Source organism: Hippocampus guttulatus, chromosome 3 (assembly GCF_054856545.1).
Source record: "Hippocampus guttulatus isolate MCC_2025c chromosome 3, RoL_Hgut_1.0, whole genome shotgun sequence".
Lineage (NCBI taxonomy): Eukaryota > Metazoa > Chordata > Actinopteri > Syngnathiformes > Syngnathidae > Hippocampus > Hippocampus guttulatus.
In genome coordinates this window covers 2,824,112-2,845,526 of record NC_141263.1, presented here as the reverse complement: position 1 = coordinate 2,845,526, position 21,415 = coordinate 2,824,112, and the positions used below count along the sequence as shown (strand labels likewise).

Here is a 21,415-nt window from a genome sequence, read left to right as displayed (position 1 = left end):
ATTACGCATAACAATTTGGCATTTCGGTACAGATTTTAGCAAGTTGACACACATGATTTGCTTTCAGGGGCCACATAAAATGACCTGGCGGGCCAGATCTGGCCCCTGGGCCTTGAGTTTGACACTTGACTTAGAGTGTTCAATCAGCCTGCCATGCATGTTTCTAGAATGTGGGAGGAAACCGTACTACCCGGAGGAAACCCACGCAGCCACGGGGAGAACATGCAAACTCCACACAGGAAGGCAGGAGTTGGAATCGAACCCGGTACCTCCGCACTGTGAGATCAACATGCTAACCACTCGACACCAGGTTGCCGGAACTTAAAATGAAAGACAATATTGAGTTTACTACATCTGCTCTTTTTAGATGCTGTTTTACGTTTCCACTGCAAACTTTGTTTTGTTTTTGTGCAAGGTTTTTTTTTCTCCATTGTTCAGAATATATTTTGTGGGCAGAGGTCATTGATATTGGAGGCACAAGTTCTGCAGGTCCTCCAGGACAGGTTTTGCTCCAATGAAATTACTGCCACATCTTTCTCCAGAGCTGTCAACTGTCGAAAGCCATCAGAAAGCTGCCGGTTGATGGGGTGTTCCCCAGGGTGGTGTGGATAGCTCCTGGCCATGCAATAAAAGACAACTCCGCAGACTTTAAGTGTGACTCTTTTCTTGACATCATCTTGTGCTCGGTACGATCTGAAAAAGTTTAATTTTGTAAACACAAAGGGTGCAGCAGGTCCCTCCTCTCTGATGGAAAATCATCCAATCCTTGTTGGCACTTCCTTGCTCTTGACTTCCTGCAGGTCATAGAGCCACCAAAAACCTTTTGTGCTGTTCTTCTCTCTTATTACCCATGCTTCATCAATCTTAATCAGGATGAGGATCCTGAGTAGTGCGCCAGCCACTACATAATGGGTCTCGTCAGGCCAACAGTGTAGACACCCAGGCATCATGGGCTAAGAGTAGGACACAGCAGTGGTCTTATTTGAATGCTTGCACTCGACCACCATCTTACTGTTCAGTGGGCCTAAACTTTGGAATGACTTGGATATATCTGACATCTATAACCTCCAATCAAACCTTTAAAATCCCTGAAACCGGAGTTAATCTTATAATTTCACATGTTCTTTTTTCCCTTTCACCGACATTGTAATGAAATCTCAGATCTACATTTATGCAGTTGTTATAAGTGACCATTTATGTACATTTTATTTTCTTTTGTCTTCTCGCATGTACTGTTCAACCCGAAATGTTTTATTGGATGTGATTGTCTGACTCTGAATGGGAGTAGAATCATATACAAGCCCTTCCGACTTCATTCCCTCCACGCACTGTTTTTAAATGGTGCTAAACAAACAAACAAGTGATCATTTTCGATGTTCATATCCCGTATAATGTACAAACATTAAAATCATTTTCTTAAACATGCGATTCTTTTGGGGGGGGGGGTTATTTCATCAAGTAAGATCTTAATCAACTGTGCTTTAAATGGATTCAGAAAATGTGTTTGATACTTGCTGACCTACTCATTTCTTATAAGTAACTTTGTCAGCAAATGAATTGAACTGAACAATAAAACATGTGCAGTTGAGACAGTGGCAGATTGTGATTAAAAAAAAAAAAAAGAACAAGTACAAATACCAAAAAACATTTGAATTAATTTTCTTTTAACGTAAAACAAATGCCAGGGCATATTTCTTCTTGCAACAAAGGTTTTATGTTCTACACAGCAAACACAATTCTAAGAATTGAAAATATATTTTGCTAGTAATGAAGACGGTGGTTTTGAAGTTGTTCAGTGTGAGTTTTCCTTTCCACTGTACAGCAGAGATTCCTAACCAGTGTGCCGGGGGGCACATTGACAGTGTGTTGTGAGAGCTCTAATGGTGCGCTGCGGGAAATGATCAAATTTCACTTAATTGGTGAAAATGTTATTTATTAATAATAAATGTATCTTTGTTCCTCTATCTATGCCAGAAACGTATAGTGACAGAAAGGACTACGAAATGATCTTCTATTCGATGGCAAAATGTATGAAATTGGCATGTATCCTCTTTTTGTGACAACTTTGTTTGGTGATGTTCTGGGCGATTTTTTTAAATTAAAATATGTGCCTGGCCTCAAAAAAGGTTGAAAATCACTGCTGTATAGGATGGACACAAGGGAACTTTATCCAGTTAGTCTTCAGTTTTTATCAAATCACTCTCAAATAAATTCAATATGTATACACAATTGTTTCTATTTGCAGCTATTTAACATACAGGTTCATTCACACTACAGTACTCTATTGTTTTGTCACTGACACACAGATGCAGATATTGCACAGATTTTACATGTGGAACTGCATGTCTGTTACGGTAACATAAATTCACTGAGTAGGCCATGCAGTATTTATAAACAATCAACAAGGAACAAGGTAAAAACAAATTAGACAACTAAGAAAAAGCAGTTATCGTATTTTCCGCACTTTAAAGGTGCACCTAAAAGCATTCCAATTTCCCAAAAGCCGCCCTAAACTCCAATGCGCCTTATAAATGGTGTCACCGTCTCTTTATATTCCCCATTGAGTTGTTTCCCTGTTCGTGTTCCTATGCCATCTTGTGGTGATAATTAGCAAGTACCAACTGTAACCTAAAAGGGTTCTGCCCGACACTAATTCAATGTGCATTCACTAGCACACACTCAAACAGATAACGACTTTGTGAGCTCTGTGCAGCCATTATGAAACGAAGATGAGCCCAAAAGCATAGTTAACTACTAACTCAACAAAGGAAGAAGGAGACAAGCAAGACTTCTAAGGATATTTTAGCCCCTTGTGGATGTGAGCCCACAAGGTCTTCTTGTTGAATCAGTTGTCTTCCTAACTTGTGTGTTTCATTGATTGTTTTGTAATGCCATTTGTATTTAGATACTTTTTGTTCTTCTACTACTCCCGTTCATAATTTTGCTGCTGTAAATTGGGAATTTCTCCATTGTGAGACAAATAAAGGTTTTCTTATTTTACGTTTCATGGCCGTGTTTGTGACCACTTCTCGTGGCTTTGTTACAGCGGCAGCAGTTGTGAAGGCTCTATATAAATAAAGCTGTATTGTATTGTATTCCCTATAGTGTAGCTCTATTTAGTGGATGCATAGCACAACAGCAGCCACTATTGTAGCTTCTATTCTATGCCCCTCATCATCCAATGAGCCTTATAGTGCAGAAAATACGGTACCGTACTGAGTGACATTTTTTTTTTAACACACAGCCTTGTGTAAACAAAATGAAGGAAAATGTCTGATTTCTAGTCAGTCCATATTTGTAATGAAGCCAAACCATTTTGGTGTGAAATGAATTATTTGATGTGGACCAAACTTAGATCATTCTGACAAAATACACACATACAACAACTTCATAGGGTCGTATCATCTCAGGCAGACAGTTACTTACAGTCAAGGCATGATGTCAGGACTCAGAAGGCATAACAAATCACCGTCGTCGTGTGAAAAACACAAGTGTCCATTTTTGTCATTTAGAAAAAAAATCTTAATGATAATGAGATGACCAGAACGCAGACACACCCCATTTACGTTAAATTTTTTAAAAATGGACAATCTTGTATTTCACAGGACAGCAACGGAATGGTAGTTTAAAAAAGAGCTATGGTGAAGATTACAACACGTTATATATACATGCTTAACTATCTATGTTCTTCAGGATTTGTAACTCTACGCAGTTATGATTCAAAAAGTACATCTCATGGTTATACTTGCTTGCTTTCACCACAGAGTCGTAACAGAAAAAAAGACATTTTGATTGGCAATCTAACAGAAGCTTTACTCTCTACATCGGAAACAAGATGACCAAGGTAACACACAAGATAAATCAAACAACTTCAATTCTGACTGTTGAAGGCTATCAAAATAGCCTTTTTTCAAAACAGAAACACATGCCCATGTCGTGTGTGTGTGTGTGTGTGCATTTTCATGGTATTTACATGTATACATGTAAAAACAACTCGGCATCTTTTGTTTGAAGCCATGCACTTGTCACGTGAGCAAAAGTATTGGAACACGTGACTGACAGGTCAGGGGTTGCCTTTTAGATTGATGGGTTAAACATCAGATGGTGCCTGTTTCTTGCTTTGGGTTGCACCTGTGAAAACTGCACTTGATGTGAAGCTAGCATGAAGCCCAAAAGAGCTAGCTACGGGAGAAAAGCAAACCGTTTTGAAGCTGAGAGAAGAGGGAAAAATCAAACAGAGCTATCGCACAAACATGAGTTGCGTAAATCCTTGAACTTTACATACAACTTGAAAGGACGAAATAATAAATATGTCATTGGGTAAATAAAAACATTACAATAATGGCAATTGAAAAAACAAACAAACAAAAAAATACAGGCTGTTCCTGAGCATTTTGGGCAGTGTGGTGCCCGTGCAAGGATGGAACTCGCAAATCACAGACTGGGAAGAATTTGTGCCTTTTGAGTAGTGTTATCTTACCTTCGTGCGTGTGTTTCCACAGCGGTTGCGTGTGAATATTTGTGATTTGCAGAAAATTCACTCCATCAGTCGATTGTAATTTCCATTCTTTGCAAAATATGTGGCGAGGAGCTCTCCGTTGCGTCACTGAAGCCTTTAACTGATTCGTCAAAGCATTTAAGCGCCTTGAAAGTTTCATATTTGGTGGCTAAATGCATTTCTAAGTCTAAAAGGTCATTCAATATTGGTGGGAAAAACACCGTGGATTTGATATTAGTGTTGTAGCATTGCAGTCCCTCCAGAAATCATACCCCCACCACTACAAAGCCCCCCCAACAACAAACCCCAGCACACAGCCTTCCTTCCCTAGGCCCCCAACCCCTGTCAGGTCAGGGTATGGTTTCCAGCCCGCAAAGGGTATGGATTTGTATGATCTGAAACGGGGCAGAGTAAAGGTTGAGGACCACGGAGTTACACCACCAAATATCAGTTACTTTAATAATGCCTGTTCCATTACTTTTGCTCACTTGAAAAGCGGGTGGCTTCAAACAAAAGTTGCCCTGTTCTGAGTTGTCGGACACACATCGAGATGGAAATAGCATGAAATAAAAGTGGGATTTTGAATTTGGGTCTCAAAATATCCACCATTCTGACTACGACACAGTATGATCCCTGCAATTGACTGGAAAACCTTCAAGGGGGTAACCCGCCTTGCATGTCAATTGCAATAGCTTCCAGCTCACCTGCCACGCTAACGATGACGAGAGAGAGAAAATGGAGTCAAGGAGGTAAAGTCAAAGAGATTTGACAGCCTTGGTCAGGTTGCCGTAGAACTCTGTCATGCTGGAGGGGAAAAAGGAGTCAACCACTGAGCGAGGCAGTAAGCCGCCAAGGTCAGTCTGGAAGAAAGTGAGGACCTGGGTTTTGTTGGGCTCTCTGCAAAGAGGAAAGATGACGGTAATTGGTGCGATGTTGCACATGTTTCTATATTGAGTCAGAAGATAGACAATTATCACCTACGTACGGACCAGCGCGTACTCAATGCACTTACGCTGATATCGGGACACAGATACAACCACACGGATAGTTGAGCCCTCTCACATAGCCAGACTGAATGGGGCAGCCTTGATGACTCACGTTCGTGGCTGGTTGGAAAATCACAGAACACACATTCAGAACTCGCATTTACAGTATGCTCTTTGACTTTTTTTTCGCAGTTTACACATGATGAAATAAAGTGTTACTACGTGGGATCGGTGAGTACCGATGCAGGGTATCGATATCGGGCCGATACCGGCCTTATTGCAAGGTATTGGGTTCTCTTGAAGGAGATCCAAATGCCAGCCGCTGATACAGAAGACAAAAAAAATTGGAGTCTTTCTTGCCAGTAGTTGGTGCTACACTGCGGCCATTTGACACACCGCTGAATCATCATGTGAGGCAGTAAGACACAAAGGTCTGTGTGCACAATAATGTGTCATTGTGTTCTTTGAAATTGTGTGTCGTACAAACCCAATTCCAATTAAGTTGTAACGTTGTGTTCAACACAATTAAAAACTTGCAAATCGTGTTCACCCTAAGTTTAATTGAATATACAACAATGACAGGACAATTAATATTCAAATTGATTAACTTTGTTATTTAAAGCAAATAATCATGAACTTGGAATTTTATGGCTGCAACACATTCCGAAAAACCTGGGACAAGATCATTTTTACCACTGTGTTACATTACCTTTTCTTTTCACAACATTCAATAAATGTTTGGAAACCGAGGACACTAATTGTCGAAGCTTTTTCGGTGGGAATCTTTCCTATTCTCGCTTGATGTACAGCTTCAGCTGTGCAACAGTCCAGGGTCTCAGTTGTCATATTTTACACTTAGTAATACACCACACATTTTCCATAGGAGACAGGTCTGGACTACAGGCAGGCCAGTCTAATACCTGTACTTTTACTACGAAGCCACGCTGTTGTAACACGTGCAAAACTTTGTATCCCGTAACAATCCAGTCAGTTCTTTTCCTCTACACCCTCAAAATTTCCCCCAAAATTTGAAATGTGGACTCATCAGACCATAGAACACTTTTCCACTTTCCATCAGTCCATCTTAGATGAGCTCGTGCCCATAGAAGCCTTTGGCGTTTTTGGGTAGTGTAGATAAATGGCTTTTGCTTTGCATCTAGAGCAGGGGTGGGCAAACCTTTTGGGTCGGGGGCCGCATTGACTTTTAAAATTTAACAGAAGGGCCAGGTCAGCACGAGCTATGGTACATTTAAAAAAAAACTGCATTTGTTGACAGTCCATATCAAACATCAACAGAACAAAAGCATGAAAGTACTGTATTAATATACTTTTTTAAAATGACGATAGTGTTGTTGATGACCTATTTTAGCCTGTGCATTTCTGCAGATGGGTTGTGATCAGACCAGTAGAAGTAGAGCGATACAGAGGTCCTAGGTGGTCGAAAAGATCCCGCCCCCCCCCCCCCCCTCCCTGTGTTCTGCAACTTCAAGTCAATGCGCCACCTGACGGTGAAATGACTGTCATTACAAGTCCAATTGAAATGAATGCAATCATTCACATCGAACCTTAATTGGAGACCGACCTTCGGCGGGCCGGATTAAAAAGACCAACGGGCCGGATTCGACCCGCGGGCCGTAGTTTGCCCACCTCTGATCTAGAGCTTAAAGTTGCACTTACAGGTGTAACGCCAAACTGTATTTACTGACAATTGTTTCTGGAGGGGTTTGTGTGTCCCAATGATCCTAGGAGCTAAGTTGTCTGGGGCTTTATGCCCCTGGGAGGGTCACCCATGGCAAACAGGTCCTAGGTGAGGGACCAGACAAAGCACGGCTCACAAAGCCCATTATGATAGATAAAATCGATGGCACTCAGTTTCCCTTGCCCGGACGCGGGACACCGGGGCCCCCCTCCGGAGCTAGGCCTGGAGGTGGGGCTCGTTGGCGAGCGCCTGGTGGCCGGGCCTACACCCATGGGGCCCGGCCGGGCTCAGCCCGAAGAGGCAACGTGGGTCCCCCTTCTCATGGTCTCACCACCCGTGGGAGGGGTCAAAGGGGTCGGGTGCAATGCGAGCTGGGCGGCAGCCAAAGGCGGGGACCCTGGCGGTCCGATCCTCGGCTGCAGAAGCTAGCTCTTGGGACATGGAATGTCACCTCTCTGGCAGGGAAGGAGCCCGAGCTGGTGTGTGAGGTAGAGAAGTTCCGACTGGATATAGTCGGACTTGCCTCCACACACAGCCTGGGTTCTGGTACTAGTTCTCTCGAGAGGGGTTGGACTCTCTTCCACTCTGGAGTTGCTCATGGTGAGAGGCGCAGAGCAGGTGTGGGCATGCTCATTGCCCCCCGGCTCAGTGCCTGTACATTGGGGTTCACACCGGTAGACGAGAGGGTTGCTTCCCTCCGCCTTCGGGTGGGGGGACGGGTCCTGACTGTTGTTTGTGCATATGCACCAAACAGCAGCTCAGCATACCCACCCTTTTTGGAGTCCTTGGAGGGTGTGCTGGAGAGTACTCCTGCTGGGGACTCCCTTGTTCTACTGGGGGACTTCAATGCTCACGTGGGCAATGACAGTGAGACCTGGAGGGGCGTGATTGGGAGGAACGGCCCCCCCGATCAGAACTCGAGTGGTGTTTTGAAGAGAGGGGCGGAGCTGTCAACTGATCACCACCTGGTGGTGAGTAGGCTCCGATGGTGGGGGAAGATGCCGGTCCGTCCTGGCAGACCCAAACGTATTGTGAGGGTTTGTTGGGAGCGTCTGGCGGAATCCCCTGTCAGAAGGAGTTTCAACTCCCACCTCCGACAGAGCTTTTCCCATGTTCCGGGGGAGACAGGGGACATTGAGTCCGAGTGGACCATGTTCCGTGCCTCTATTGTTGAGGCGGCCAATCTGAGTTGTGGCCGTCAGGTGGTTGGTGCCTGTCGTGGCGGCAACCCTCGTACTCGCTGGTGGACACCAGCAGTAAGGGATGCCGTCAAGCTGAAGAAGGAGTCCTATCGAGCCTTTATGGCCTGTGGGACCCCAGAGGCAGCTGACGAGTATCGACTGGCCAAGCGGAACACAGCTTCGGTGGTCGCCGAGGCAAAAACCCGAGCGTGGGAAGAGTTCGGTGAGGCCATGGAAGCCGACTTCCGGACGGCTTCGAGGAAATTCTGGTCCACCATCCGAGGTCTCAGGAGGGGGAAGCAGTGCACCACTAACACTGTGTACAGTGGGGATGGGGCACTGCTGACTTCGACTCGGGACGTTGTGAACCGGTGGGCAGAGTACTTCGAAGACCTCCTCAACTCCACCAACACGTCTTCCTTGGAGGAAGCAGAGTCTGAGGACCCTGAGGCGGGCTCTCCTATCTCTGTGGTTGAAGTCACCGATGTGGTTAAAAAGCTCCTCGGTGGCAAGGCCCCAGGGGTGGATGAGATCCGCCCGGAGTTCCTCAAGGCTCTGGATGTTGTGGGGCTGTCCTGGTTGACACGCCTCTGCAACATCGCGTGGTCAACGGGGAGAGTGCCTCTGGATTGGCAGACCGGGGTGGTAGTCCCTCTTTTTAAAAAGGGGGACCGGAGGGTGTGTTCCAACTACAGAGGGATCACACTCCTCAGCCTCCCTGGTAAGGTCTATTCAGGGGTGCTGGAGAGGAGGGTCCGTCAGGAAGTCGAGCCTCAGATTGAGGAGGAGCAGTGTGGTTTTCGTCCCGGCCGTGGAACAGTGGACCAGCTCTACACCCTTAGCAGGGTCCTCGAGGGTATGTGGGAATTCGCCCAACCAGTCTACATGTGTTTTGTGGACTTGGAGAAGGCGTTTGACCGTGTCTCTCGGGGAGTTCTGTGGGGGGTGCTTCGTGAGTATGGGGTACCGAACCCCCTGATACGGGCTGTTCGGTCACTATACCACCGATGCCAGAGTTTGGTTCGCATTGCCGGCCGTAAGTCGGAATCGTTTCCAGTGAGGGTAGGACTCCGCCAAGGCTGCCCTTTGTCACCGATTCTGTTCATAATCTTTATGGACAGAATTTCTAGGCGCAGCCGAAGCGTTGAGGGCGTCCGTTTTGGTGGCCTCAGTATTGCATCCCTGCTTTTTGCAGATGATGTGGTGCTGTTGGCTCCTTCAAACAGGGCTCTCCAACTCTCACTGGAGCGTTTCGCAGCCGAGTGTGAAGCGGTTGGGATGAAAATCAGCACCTCCAAATCTGAAACCATGGTCCTCAGTCGGAAAAGGGTGGAGTGCCCCCTCTGGGTCGGGGGAGAGATCTTGCCCCAAGTGGAGGAGTTTAAGTATCTTGGGGTCTTGTTCACGAGTGAGGGCAGGAGGGAGCGAGAGATCGACAGGCGGATCGGTGCAGCGTCTGCTGTGATGCGGACGTTGTATCGGTCTGTCGTGGTGAAGAAGGAGCTGAGCCAAAGGGCGAAGCTCTCAATTTACCGGTCGATCTACGTTCCAACCCTCATCTATGGTCACGAGCTATGGGTCGTGACCGAAAGAACGAGATCCCGGATACAAGCGGCCGAAATGAGTTTTCTCCGCAGGGTGTCCGGGCTCTCCCTTAGAGATAAGGTGAGAAGCTCGGTCATCCGGGAGGGGCTCAGAGTCGAGCCGCTTCTCCTCCACATCGAGAGGAGCCAGATGAGGTGGCTTGGGCATCTGATTCGGATGCCTCCTGAACGCCTCCCTGGTGAGGTGTTCCGGGCATGTCCCACCGGGAGGAGACCCCGAGGAAGACCCAGGACACGCTGGAGTGACTATGTCACCCAGCTGGCCTGGGAACGCCTCGGGATCCCCCGGGGAGAGCTGGAAGAAGTAGCTAGGGAGAGGGAAGTCTGGGCTTCCCTGCTAAAGCTGTTGCCCCCGCGACCCGGCCCCGGATAAGCGGTAGAAGATGGATGGATGGATGTTTCTGAAGTGTTCCTGAGCCCATGTGGTGATATTGTTTATATTTCAATGCCGTTTTTTTTGATGCAGTGTTGCCTGAGGGATCAAAGGTCATGGGCATTTAGTTGAGTTCTCAATTTTGCCACACACATGCAGTCATTTCTCCAGATTCTCTGAACCTTTTAATGGTACTATGGACCGTAGAAGATTAAATCCCCAAATTCCTTGCAATTGTACTTTGAGGAACAAGGTCCTTTTTGACGATTTCTTCACGCGGGTGTTCACAAAGAGGTGAACCTCACCCTATTTGGCTTGTGAATGTCTGAGCAATTCAGGAAAGCTCCTTTTATAACGAATCATGACACCCAACTGTGCCCAGTTTGCCTGTTCAATTGTAGGAGGTTCCAAACAGGTGTTTGATGGCCATTCCTCAACTCTCTTTATTGCCACCTGCCCCAGCTTTTTGAAACGTGTTGCAGCCACAAAATTCTTTGCTAAAATAAATAAATAATAAAGTGTAACAGTTTGAAATCTGAATATGTCGTTTTTATTGAGTATCCAATTAAATGTGGGTTCAACATAATTTGCAAATCATTGTATTCTGTTTTGATATACTGTAAGTTTTAACACAATGCCCCAATTTCTTTGCTATTGGGTTTGCATAACCTGGACTGGTTGATTGTCACTGAAGTCAAGAAAAAAAAAAAACATTCTTAGATTTGTTTCCTTTGAGCAAATAGCAGTTGAACAATGAGCTCCATCAGTCCAGCCCCTATTTCAATCTAAAAAGAATCTTTCAAATTACAAAATTCATTAGGTGGAGGGGGGGGGGGCAGTTGTGGGAGGGAATCACTTGTAATCACTACGCACCGTTGGATGAAATTGTGCCATCTTCATACTGCCTGATTAAAATAACATCGACAAAATCTCGAGGCGCTATGATACCCATAGCTGCTGAGGGCGTGACTGTTCGGCAGATAGAGATGTCCTGCAGAAGCGTTGGAGACAAGGCAATTACTCAGAGAACTGTTTTAAACACTTATGTATATTATTTCATGAATCATACGCATTTAAAAATGTACTGAAAAAGACAATAAAGGAAGCACAGTTAATCCACAAATCATTTTTTATTCAACACAGAAGAATACTGGCCAAACCAAAGCAACACATCAGAATATTGGATCACAACTGTGATTTAGGTATGAGGCCTTAAACTGTTAAATTATCTGATCTGAGATATTGTAAACAGTTTATAGCTTTGTAAAACAGACCCATACACTAAGTTCAGTTGTAAAGAGGAAGCGGGTATAAAATACAAACCTCAGTGATTTGTTCCAAAAGTTCAAACTTCTTCACGTTATTGTCCCACTTGACTCTGAGCCCTTTCGGGACAGGCTTCAGACACTCCCAAACCTTCTCCAGGCTGTCATTTATAACTCCATCCCCTTTATAGCTGCAGCGGAAGTCAAATCACAAAACGCAAATAAGGCCGGGAGACTGCTTCATATTGTAATCATTCCAGGAGCAACAAGAAGCAACATCCATACCTGTCAACTTTTCGGAGCGCCAACCTGTATAAACTACCAAAAAAAATCCTTATAAAGAGCAAAAAATCCTTATAACATACCAAAGCATTTTATATGTCAAAATAACGGCAGAAAAACCCCCACGAAATTTTCAATTATGTTTATTGTAGATCTCCATAATACAATGTCTGGTTAATGTCTAATCCTCATTCTACTTAGTGGCATTACTGTGTTCAGAGTTGTATTCCTGCGTTACTTTTTTCACCAACTCCAAATCATTTGGAGTTGGTGAAAAAACCCCCGTAAATTTTCAGAATCCGTGTGATTTGTGCGATACGGCCATATACGTAAGATTCACCACAAAATCCGTATGAACTATGGCTAAACCGTATGAGTTGACAGGTATGGACATCACTAATCAAGAGGGACAAGATATACTTGAACCATGCCATCTGAAAAGGTTACAAATAAGGTGTCCGTACCAAAACATTTATTTCTGAAAATGTGTCGGTAAGCAAGACGTTCTGTCTCAATCGATTCATGAAGCTACAGTGGTACCTCAACTTACGAAATTAATTGGTTCTGGAAGAAATTTCTTAAGTAGGAAATGTTGTAAGGAGAGACGCGTTTTCCATGTAAATGCCCTCATTTGTTCCAAGCCCCCCCCAAAATAATGCATAAAAATGCATCAGAATATGTCACAAATACATGTTACAATTAGATTATTGCACAATAAATGAGTGTTGTGCATAATTTAAAAAAAATAATAATAATAAAAATGATGGTAATTTAACTTAACTGCGTCCTCATCGTTTTTTGCCATGTTCTCTCTCAGAAGTGTTTTTTGCCTGGCATTTTGTCAAGAACTGATTCCAAGGACGTTTGCTTTTGTCGGCTTTTAACAATCCTTTGAAAATGTCCAAGGCAAACATCAGCATAGTGAGCAATCGCCCGACTGGTGAACACTTTTTCTGGGTGATTCACATTTACGTAAAAATATCGCAACACCTCATGGCCCAAAGGGCGAATGATGAGAATGCTGCATAGACACAGATCTATCTGTTGATCTATCTATAGACACAAACGGTATCGGTCCCTCTTACCCAATGGGATGCCAGGATGATGCTCGGTAGTAGCCAATGGCATAGCAGCTCTAAGTATGTTGCGTTCAGGAAGCTCTGAGCTGCGAGTAGCAGGGCATGTTGTATTTTTACCTTTCGTGTCTTGAAATTTCTTTCATAACAAGAGCCACTATTTTCCTGTTGAGGCGTTTCGTAACTTGAAAATTTCATATAAAGAGATGTTCGTAAGTAGAGGTACCACTGTAGTTCATTCACCCCTTTGTTTGCAAGATTGTTGAATGTCATGGTCTACTCGATTGGAGAATATGGCACGAAAAACTCAAGTAAAAAAAAAAAAAAAACCTTCATACAAGGACACAGTTCAAAAACGGATTCAAATGAACAATTGTATGTTGAAAATCAACTCTGAATGGTGAACAATGGCCGTCATTTGCAGATTAGGGTTGCGGTACTGTATTTTCCGAACTGTAAATCGCTGCTTTTTTTTCATAGTTTGGCCAAGGACGCAACTAATACTCTGGAGCAACCTATGTGTGAAATTATTAATACATTATTACTGTATATCATTTCCCATATTATTTTCACATGAAGCCGCAAGAGGGCGCTCCGGGTCTGTGTTGATAAATCAATGATGAGCCTAACGTAAGCAACGTAGAAGAGAAAGCGCCGCATCTTTTACCTCCGGAGTTGGCGGAGTTGTTTAAAAGTGACACAGCCGATGAAGATTTCATTGGATTTCGTGATTTGGTAAACTTGTTAGCATGTTCTTTATGCTGTAGTCATCTGAATAACTCTTAATATGTTACGTGAACATACCAGGCACATTCTCATTTCATTGTGTATGCGTCATGTAACGTTAGTATATCGAATGCTTATTCAGCCTGTTCTATTTTTGTTTTCAATTGCCTTTCAAGATGTCTGTTCTTGATGTTGGATTTTATCAAATCAATTTCCCCCAACAAATGTGATTTATACTTCAGTGTGACTGATACATGTTTTTTCTTCTTTATTATGCATTTTATGGCTGCTGCGATTTATAATTTGGAGCAATATCTAATCCGGAAATTACAGTATGTATGAGGCATGATAGACACCAACAAATGCTAAGAATTCACCTTCGCAAAATACATAATGCCTTCAGCAGAATTGTCCATCGTTCAAATTCTGCCAACTCACATGCAAAAATACCCTCCAGAACTCATGCGTGGAACTAGCGTGATCACTCTCTTTTATTTAACATGGATTACCAATAAAAAAGAATGCAGGTTTAATGAAACTGCCTTTTTGGCTTCTGCATATGCATATGCAACAGCGCTGATTTTAAACCCTGCTCATTTCTCACTCAAGTGTGCAATAATATAATGAGGTTGAGGTATCTCACACATTCCCTGGGAACTCGGAAGAAGGTCGCCATGACACAACCACGTCGTTCTGCGGAAGACAAAAAAAAAATGGTACAGTATTTAGTGTCATAGAAATACTGATGGCATTTGTAAATGTTGTGAACATCACCAGACAGTGATTTTGAAGCTGTATTTACACCGTAGGTCCAAATGCCCAACTTAAAAACGTAATGCTGATACTGTATTAGTATGTGATGGATGTATTTCATCAAGCTTGCAATGATGACGTTTATGTGATCCGTTTATAGTCGTTGCACTCCACACAAACACAACCCGAAAATCGAGACGTACTGACTACTGGGCTTAGTATTAATACATTTGTTAAATCCACAGTATCACTTTTAAATTTGCAAGGAAGCACCTTTTCATCCCTCCCTGTACCACAAAGGTTAAAGAAAGGTGTTAGAAATGTTAAGAGTCGCTTAGGAGATCACTTTTTTTTTTCAGAGAGCTTGTGTCACGTGCTCAAAACGAACTAAGTGGACAAAGAGGAGTTCTGCAATCGATTGTTCATCAAGTACCCGGATGTTTGTCACACGAACTGAATTTGTGCATTGAAAACTGGAACTTTTACTGATAAAACTGAATGTGAAAAGTCAAACATACGGAATCTGTGTAGAATAGATTATATTTGTAAAACTGAACATGAAAAAATATACAGGAGTACATTTTCAGTGAGATTCAGTTTTTTTACAGTAAAGATTGAAATAAAATTTAATTTATGTAATTTTGATTCATTTTTATAATGCACTTATTCAAGTTTAGCAATTCAAATTCAAATATAAGTTAGGGAGATTTAGTTTTGGGTGGAACGTATTTCAGTGAAGAAAAAATCAGTCTGCTGCTAAATACAGTATGTTCATAGGTTTTTACAACTAACGGTAGTAGAACAACTAACTTATTCAACTGTTGAAACAGAAACAAACACAGCAGATTGGAAGAAATGTGCGTGAACACGGAACTCGGAAGAACACAGCCGACCAAATACTTGGGCACAGAAAGAGACAACATGAGCGGAATAACTTTCACATTGTTTTACCTACGAACGGTAAGGGGATTGCAAAATCAAAAGCGCTGGAAAAAGACAAGGTAAAAAAAAAAAATACTGTAAGAGAAAAAAAAAAGCAGGGCTGCAGCTAGCAAATATTTTGGTATTCAAATATGAATGCTGAAAATTCAATTGAATAATCGTGTATTCAGATAAAAAAAAGTAAATGTATTTTTTTGCTTGTTGAAAGAACAATATGAACGGCCAAGTGGTTTTTCATTCCGAGATAATTTACATTTTATACTTAAATTTAAACTGCCACGAGCGGCCTGGTGATCCAGTGGTTAGCACGTCAACCTCACAGAGCAGAGGTGCAGGGTCCGATTCCGGCTACGGCCTCCCTATGTGGAGTGTGTATGTTTCCCCCGTGCCTGCGTGGGTTTTGTCAGAGTACTGCGGTTTCCTCCCGCATTCCAAAAACATGCATGGCCGGCTGATTGAACACTCTAAATTGTCCCGAGTGTGAGCGTGGATCGATGTTCCTCTCTGTGTGCCCTGCAATTGGCTGGTAACCGATTCAGGGTGTCCCCCACCTACTGCTCGCGAATAGTAAAAAGAGGTCAAATGAATCTTAAAAAAAACAACAATAAAAAAAAAACGTGGGGTTAGTATAAAGAAAAAATTCAGAGTTGAACCTGAGTGTCAAACTCATTTTTGTCGTGGTGCACATTGTAGTTATGGTTTCCCTTGGAGGGCCGTTATTACAGTGAATTTTGTGAAGCCATATAAATCATATGTCTAATCACCTCCAAATTTTACATACACAGTGGACAAAAAATTGATGGATAACTAGTTTTGAAATCAGAAGTCAAGAATAATGGCTTGTTCAAATATTGTTATTATGAATTAAATATGACAATTTGAAATTTTGGTCCAGATTTTCGCAAGCATCATGAAAGTTGATATGCTTCATTTGCTTTCGCGGACCACATAAAATGATGTGGCGGGCCATATCTGGCCCCCGGGCCTTGACTTTGGCACATCTGGTGTTTCAAAGTCTTTTGAATTGAACAAAATTAAGATAAGAGTATGATTATGATTAGGAAACACAAGGTTAATGGACTGACATTGCCCCGACGAACACAGCTGGAATCGGGAGCCAGTTACTGTGGAAGCCATTAGAACCCAAACATGCCAGCCGGACTACACAAAACCTATTCAGGGGCAACCTACTGTATTCACGGTAAAATAACCGATTCACTACAAGGCCAAAATTCCTCACTCCGGTGATTGACCAATCAGAGCCGTTCAGGGGAAGTTAACACGAACAAGAGAGTTACCAGTCACGGCAAAATAACCATTGCCAACGAAAAAAACAAAAGTTGAAATGACGATTATGCTTTTGACAACACTTACACACCACATTTCTGTCCCTAAACCAGAACGAATGTATTATTCTATTATTATACATTTTAGTTTGATTTCCTTATAACAAAATCAATTATCTTAACATTTGATCTAGTATCAAGGTAAATATCTTTCTTGGAAATGATAATTTTAGCAGTATGCACCTACCGATTTTTTGCAGACCTTCCAACCGGATTCATCCTTCCTGTAGCTCTGCAAACATTCACCCACCAACTTCGCTTTATGTTCGTAATCCATAGTGGTCGGAATTTACTACCGATCGTATATCAAAAATATTTGAAGCAGTTGTCCTTATTCGATTGACGAGTTACCTTTTGTCACGAGCAACCTATGTTCTCTGGAAATAAAAACGAAAAGAAACAGTACATTTCGGCTTTTAGTGTACTCCAGTGAATAGGAGTGTAAACGTAAAATACGTTTAATAGGTCTACCAAATTCTGCTCAGGCAATGGCAATCAGTTTGGCCAGTCCCAAATTAGCGTTAGCAACTATGAATGAAAGGTGCCATGCATTATTGACTTAGCAGGAAATTCGTAAATGTGAGGAAGTGCGAGGTGAATGAAACACATTGCAAGCCCAGCTGTCAGCTATCAATAACTAAAAAAATTAATATCCCCCAAAATAACGTTTAATCACGACTGTTCCGCATAATACACTTGTTTAAAAAGAGGGAGGGGCGAGTCATCCGATGTGTGGGAAATACTACTTCCGCTGATCATTTTTCAAAACAAATTCAATAGGGAAACGTTTGAAAATACTGTACAGCACAGTGATATCTCTACTTCCGAACGAAAGTTAAAAAAATACCTGAATGTGAAAATATTGCCTCTTGTTCGGAAAAAAAATTCAAGACATGACAGAAAAAATAAATTACATCACAGTTCCGAGGTTCCTGAATGTAACATACTTATAGCTGCTCTGCCATTGGCTACTACCGAGCATCATCCTGGCATCCTATTGGCTAAGAGGGATGTCTACCGGATGTTTCTATGTGTGTAGATGGTAAATAGATGGATAAGTGTCTATGCAACGTCCTCGTCATTTGTCCCTCGGGCCACGAGGCGTTTCGATAGTTTTATGAAAATGTGAATCACCCAGAAAAAGTGTTCACCAGTCGGCGATTGCTCACTATGTTGATGTTTGCCTTGGACATTTTCGAAGGATTGTTAAAAGCCGACAAAAGCAAACGTCCTTGCATCAGTTCTTAACTAAACGAAAAAGGGCAAACCCCCCCCCCCCCCCCCCCGCTGAGGATGCAGTTAAAAGTTAAATCACCATCATTTTTATTCTTTACTGAGTAAAGTATACCAAAAAAACGGCCCGCGAGGAGGTTTGATCAGGCCCGCAGTTTAATTTAAAAGGGAAAAAAAATGCAAAATTTTTTTTTAATAAAATGCAATTCATAGATTATCCGCCTGTTTTGATCAGAGGAGAAGACAACATTGTTTTGATTAGAGAAGAAGACAACAGCAGTCTCAGTCTGTCACTGAGACAGACCCAACACAGCAGACAGTATCAATGCACCATTTGTTGCTTGTTAAGATGTTGTTTCTACGCTTGTCTCTACCCCTCCCCAATACTTTCACTCGCCAAAATGTCATTTCCCAAACGGAGAAAAGGAGATACGGAGTGTAGAATTTCAAATGAAAAATGGACCACGTTCTATTTATGCATGGAAATGCATGGAAAACTTTGTGCTTGGTGTTTTACAACAAGTTTCAGTATTGAAGGAATATAATATTCAACATCACTAGGAGACTCTTCACAGCGAAAAATATGACGCTTGCAAGGACAACTGAGAAGAGATAAGATCAACCAGTGGGTTAAATTGAAATGCATATATGTGAATGATAAAAGTACATTGGACATTTGTCAAAGGAAATCTAAGGTGTTTCATGAAATGTTTTGTCAAAGATATGTTCATGAAATTTCAACATTTTCCGAATGTTCTTGTGCTTCTTTACACCAAAACAAAGGAAAGGCATGATATTTTGGTTATTTATAGCAGACTACGATATAGTTTTAATGGTCCGGCCCACTTGACATCTACCGAGGCCGTATGTGTCCCACAATGTGACACCACTGCTTGACTCTATTCTTTGTTTTTTACATGATGCACAACTCTCATTTACTGTGCAATAATCTAATTGTAACATGTATTGTTACATATTTTTATGCTTTATAAAACATTTTTGTATGAATTTCGGGGGGGGGGGGGGGGCTGGAACGGATTAGGTTATTTACATGGAAAACGCGTCTCGACTTACATTTTCAAGTTAAGAAATGTCTTCCAGAAGATATTAATTTCATACGGAGAGGTACCACTGTCATTTGTTTGAGGGCTGCTTACACTACCAAAATATTACCAGTGTTATGCATACAAAGGACTTCATAAAATTATTCCCGATATAGGCAAATTATATTCATAAAATGACGTGTTATGGCGAAATGCAATCAAAAATGTAATACATTCAATCTTAACTCTATGAGATCTGGTTGTGAGAGGTTGATAAATCTCCAAGCAACAAATGAATGACGAACCTTCACCAACCGTACCGCTGTTCCACGTCCAATATGGCGACAATATCGACGTACAATTTTGCGCAAAAAGAGGTAAACCGTATGATGTCTATACTCAGTCAGTCGTGGTACACGGTCATCGCCAAAATACAAAGCAAAGTACGGCTTTTGATTTGCTGGCGACCACCTTGATATAACATCGTTCTGCACACAGTTTCCAAGTTCAAAAGGGAGTAGGTACAAGTTCAAAAAGGAGTAGGGAAAAAACGTTGGTTCAGTCCAACCCTCTTTGCATATTTTGACTTATTTTATATTAATAAAATAACAGGGTTATATAGGTTATTCATATAGTACAAAAGAAAAAACAGCTCAACGTGTACACTTAAACATGGGCCCAACAGCATATGTACATGCAGTGGCTATTTCTACACACACCCTACCGCACAGTGGTTTGCAACGTTTTTTCCATTGATGCACCCCCCTGTGGGGGTTTTTTTCAGTCAAGTAGCCCCTAACCCAGGGGTCGACAACCCAAAATGTTGAAAGAGCCATATTGGACAAAAATAAATAAATAAATACAAATGTCTGGAGCCGCAAAAAAAATAAAAGCCTTCTATAAAACTTACAATGAAGGAAACACATGCTGTATGAATGTGTAACGGAGTGATATATTCAGTTTATTAAATTATGACAGAAGTGACGCAACAGCGCACAGTATGGCGCCAGCTTCCCGCCGTAGTTCAGGCAGAGCTACCAGGGAAGTCACAGGGTAAGTCACGTTTCATTGACGGTCCGGATTCATTTCTAGTTTAACTACAATATTTCACTTTGTTTTTCCTTTTTCTACGGTGCTGTGTATTTAATTAGTTCCCTGATTTGTTCCGAGTCCACATTGCTTTTTGTGTCGTTATTTAAGTTTTGTCGAATGAAAGTTTTTATCCATTGAGTGAACAGGTGGGGTTTTTTTTTGTGTTGTACAGGTTATTTTTGAGACCGAAAAGCCCCGTGACTTCACTTATCCCTCCCGCCATACTGTGTTGCAGCAATAAAAAAAGAGAGAAAAGCCACATCCCAGTGTCTGGTGTTCTTGAGGAGGTAGCGACGTGGAGCTCGAGACCATCACAGTTGTGACCCCCGTCACATATGTATGAGACTGGACTGTCTCAGAATTGTTGTTATTATTATTATTATGTTATTCATTCCTTTGTTGTGTGTTTTATTTTGAATTTATTTTGTGATTTCCTCTCTTGATTTTTTTTTGTTTTGGTGCATTCTTTTTGCTTTTCTTAGTGTCAGTGAAGTCATCATTAATTTCCGTTTTTCGGAGGCTGTCTTGAACGCCTCTCGAGTCGAACGAGAAGAAAGAAGGCACGGAGTCAGACGCAGACGTGTCTGCGTTTGTCGAGACTGTTAAAAGCATAAATAAAGTGTAAGTTTTAAAAAACTAACTCCACAGCTCTCCTTTTTCGGCGCTGTATCATGTATCTATATTAGAGCTAAGATCGGTCCTAAAAAAATCAAGCCCGACCCGAACCGGCCCGAGGGTATTTAAGCCCGACCCGGCCCGAGCCCGATCACTTAGCTTGATTTGCAGGCCCGAGCCCGAAGCAAACCCGACATTTCATATTTTATTTGTGAGGACTCGGGAGGAGGAGGGGTGATTTCTGATAACAAAGCCTGTCTTTTGGAATGAAATCTAAGTTAAACAAGACTGTATAAACATTTACATCTTTTATATTTGTTTCTGAAGAAGTTACATTAACCGACAATTTTCTATCATTGACGGATTTTTTTTAAGAGTGGACGGGGAAAATTTAAGGCCGTCCGTCATTTTGACAGGTTGAAAATTGGGCCGTAAACCACTGCAGCAGTACGTCCTTAAGAATCTAGCGCGGCACTGTAAGAGAGAGAAGCAGAGAGACAAAAAGAATAATGATGGGTGGATCATAGACAGAAGAAAGGAGTTCTTTGAATTGTCATTGCATGAGTTTAGTACAGTACGTGTTGTGATGAGGCGACTTCTGTTTTTTTTTTTGCGAACCACGGTCTCTCGTGGCCAAAACTATTCACGGCCTCGAAAAAAAAAAATAAGTCAGCGAAAGAGAAGCCCGACCCGACCCAAAC

General features: G+C 42.3%; 1 protein-coding gene and 1 long non-coding RNA gene across 3 annotated transcripts; one reads left to right on the top strand and one right to left on the bottom strand.

The window, feature by feature from the left end:
* Positions 1 to 1,916: 1,916 nt before the first annotated feature.
* On the bottom strand, positions 1,917 to 17,619 carry stard5 (StAR related lipid transfer domain containing 5). Of its 2 annotated transcripts, XM_086106295.1 has the most exons (7): positions 16,919 to 17,619; positions 14,334 to 14,383; positions 11,665 to 11,797; positions 11,215 to 11,332; positions 5,511 to 5,604; positions 5,377 to 5,395; positions 1,917 to 5,302 (listed from the first exon to the last, which is right to left on the bottom strand). In XM_086106295.1, exons 1-7 carry the CDS (start codon positions 17,006 to 17,008, stop codon positions 5,240 to 5,242), a joined length of 567 nt encoding a protein of 188 aa, XP_085962421.1. In that variant the 5' UTR covers positions 17,009 to 17,619; the 3' UTR covers positions 1,917 to 5,239. The 2 variants fall into 2 exon arrangements, with proteins under 2 accessions (XP_085962421.1, XP_085962420.1); XM_086106294.1 differs by having other exon boundaries at positions 1,917 to 5,395; positions 16,919 to 17,613.
* Positions 17,620 to 19,928: 2,309 nt separating this feature from the next.
* Positions 19,929 to 20,739, top strand: LOC147207117 (uncharacterized). Its single transcript, XR_015100413.1, has 2 exons — positions 19,929 to 20,060; positions 20,272 to 20,739. It is a non-coding gene; the product is annotated as an uncharacterized LOC147207117 (long non-coding RNA).
* The last annotated feature ends 676 nt before the right edge of the window (positions 20,740 to 21,415 follow it).

Coding starts and splice junctions, on each gene's coding strand:
- stard5 (XM_086106294.1), bottom strand. CDS start 17,008: ATGGATTACGAACATAAAGCGAAGTTGGTGGGTGAATGTTTGCAGAGC. Junction 14,384..16,918: donor GGAAGGTCTGCAAAAAATCG/GTAGGTGCATAC, acceptor TGTCTTCCGCAG/AACGACGTGGTTGTGTCATG. Junction 5,605..11,214: donor TGGCACAATTTCATCCAACG/GTGCGTAGTGAT, acceptor TTTTCCAACCAG/CCACGAACGTGAGTCATCAA.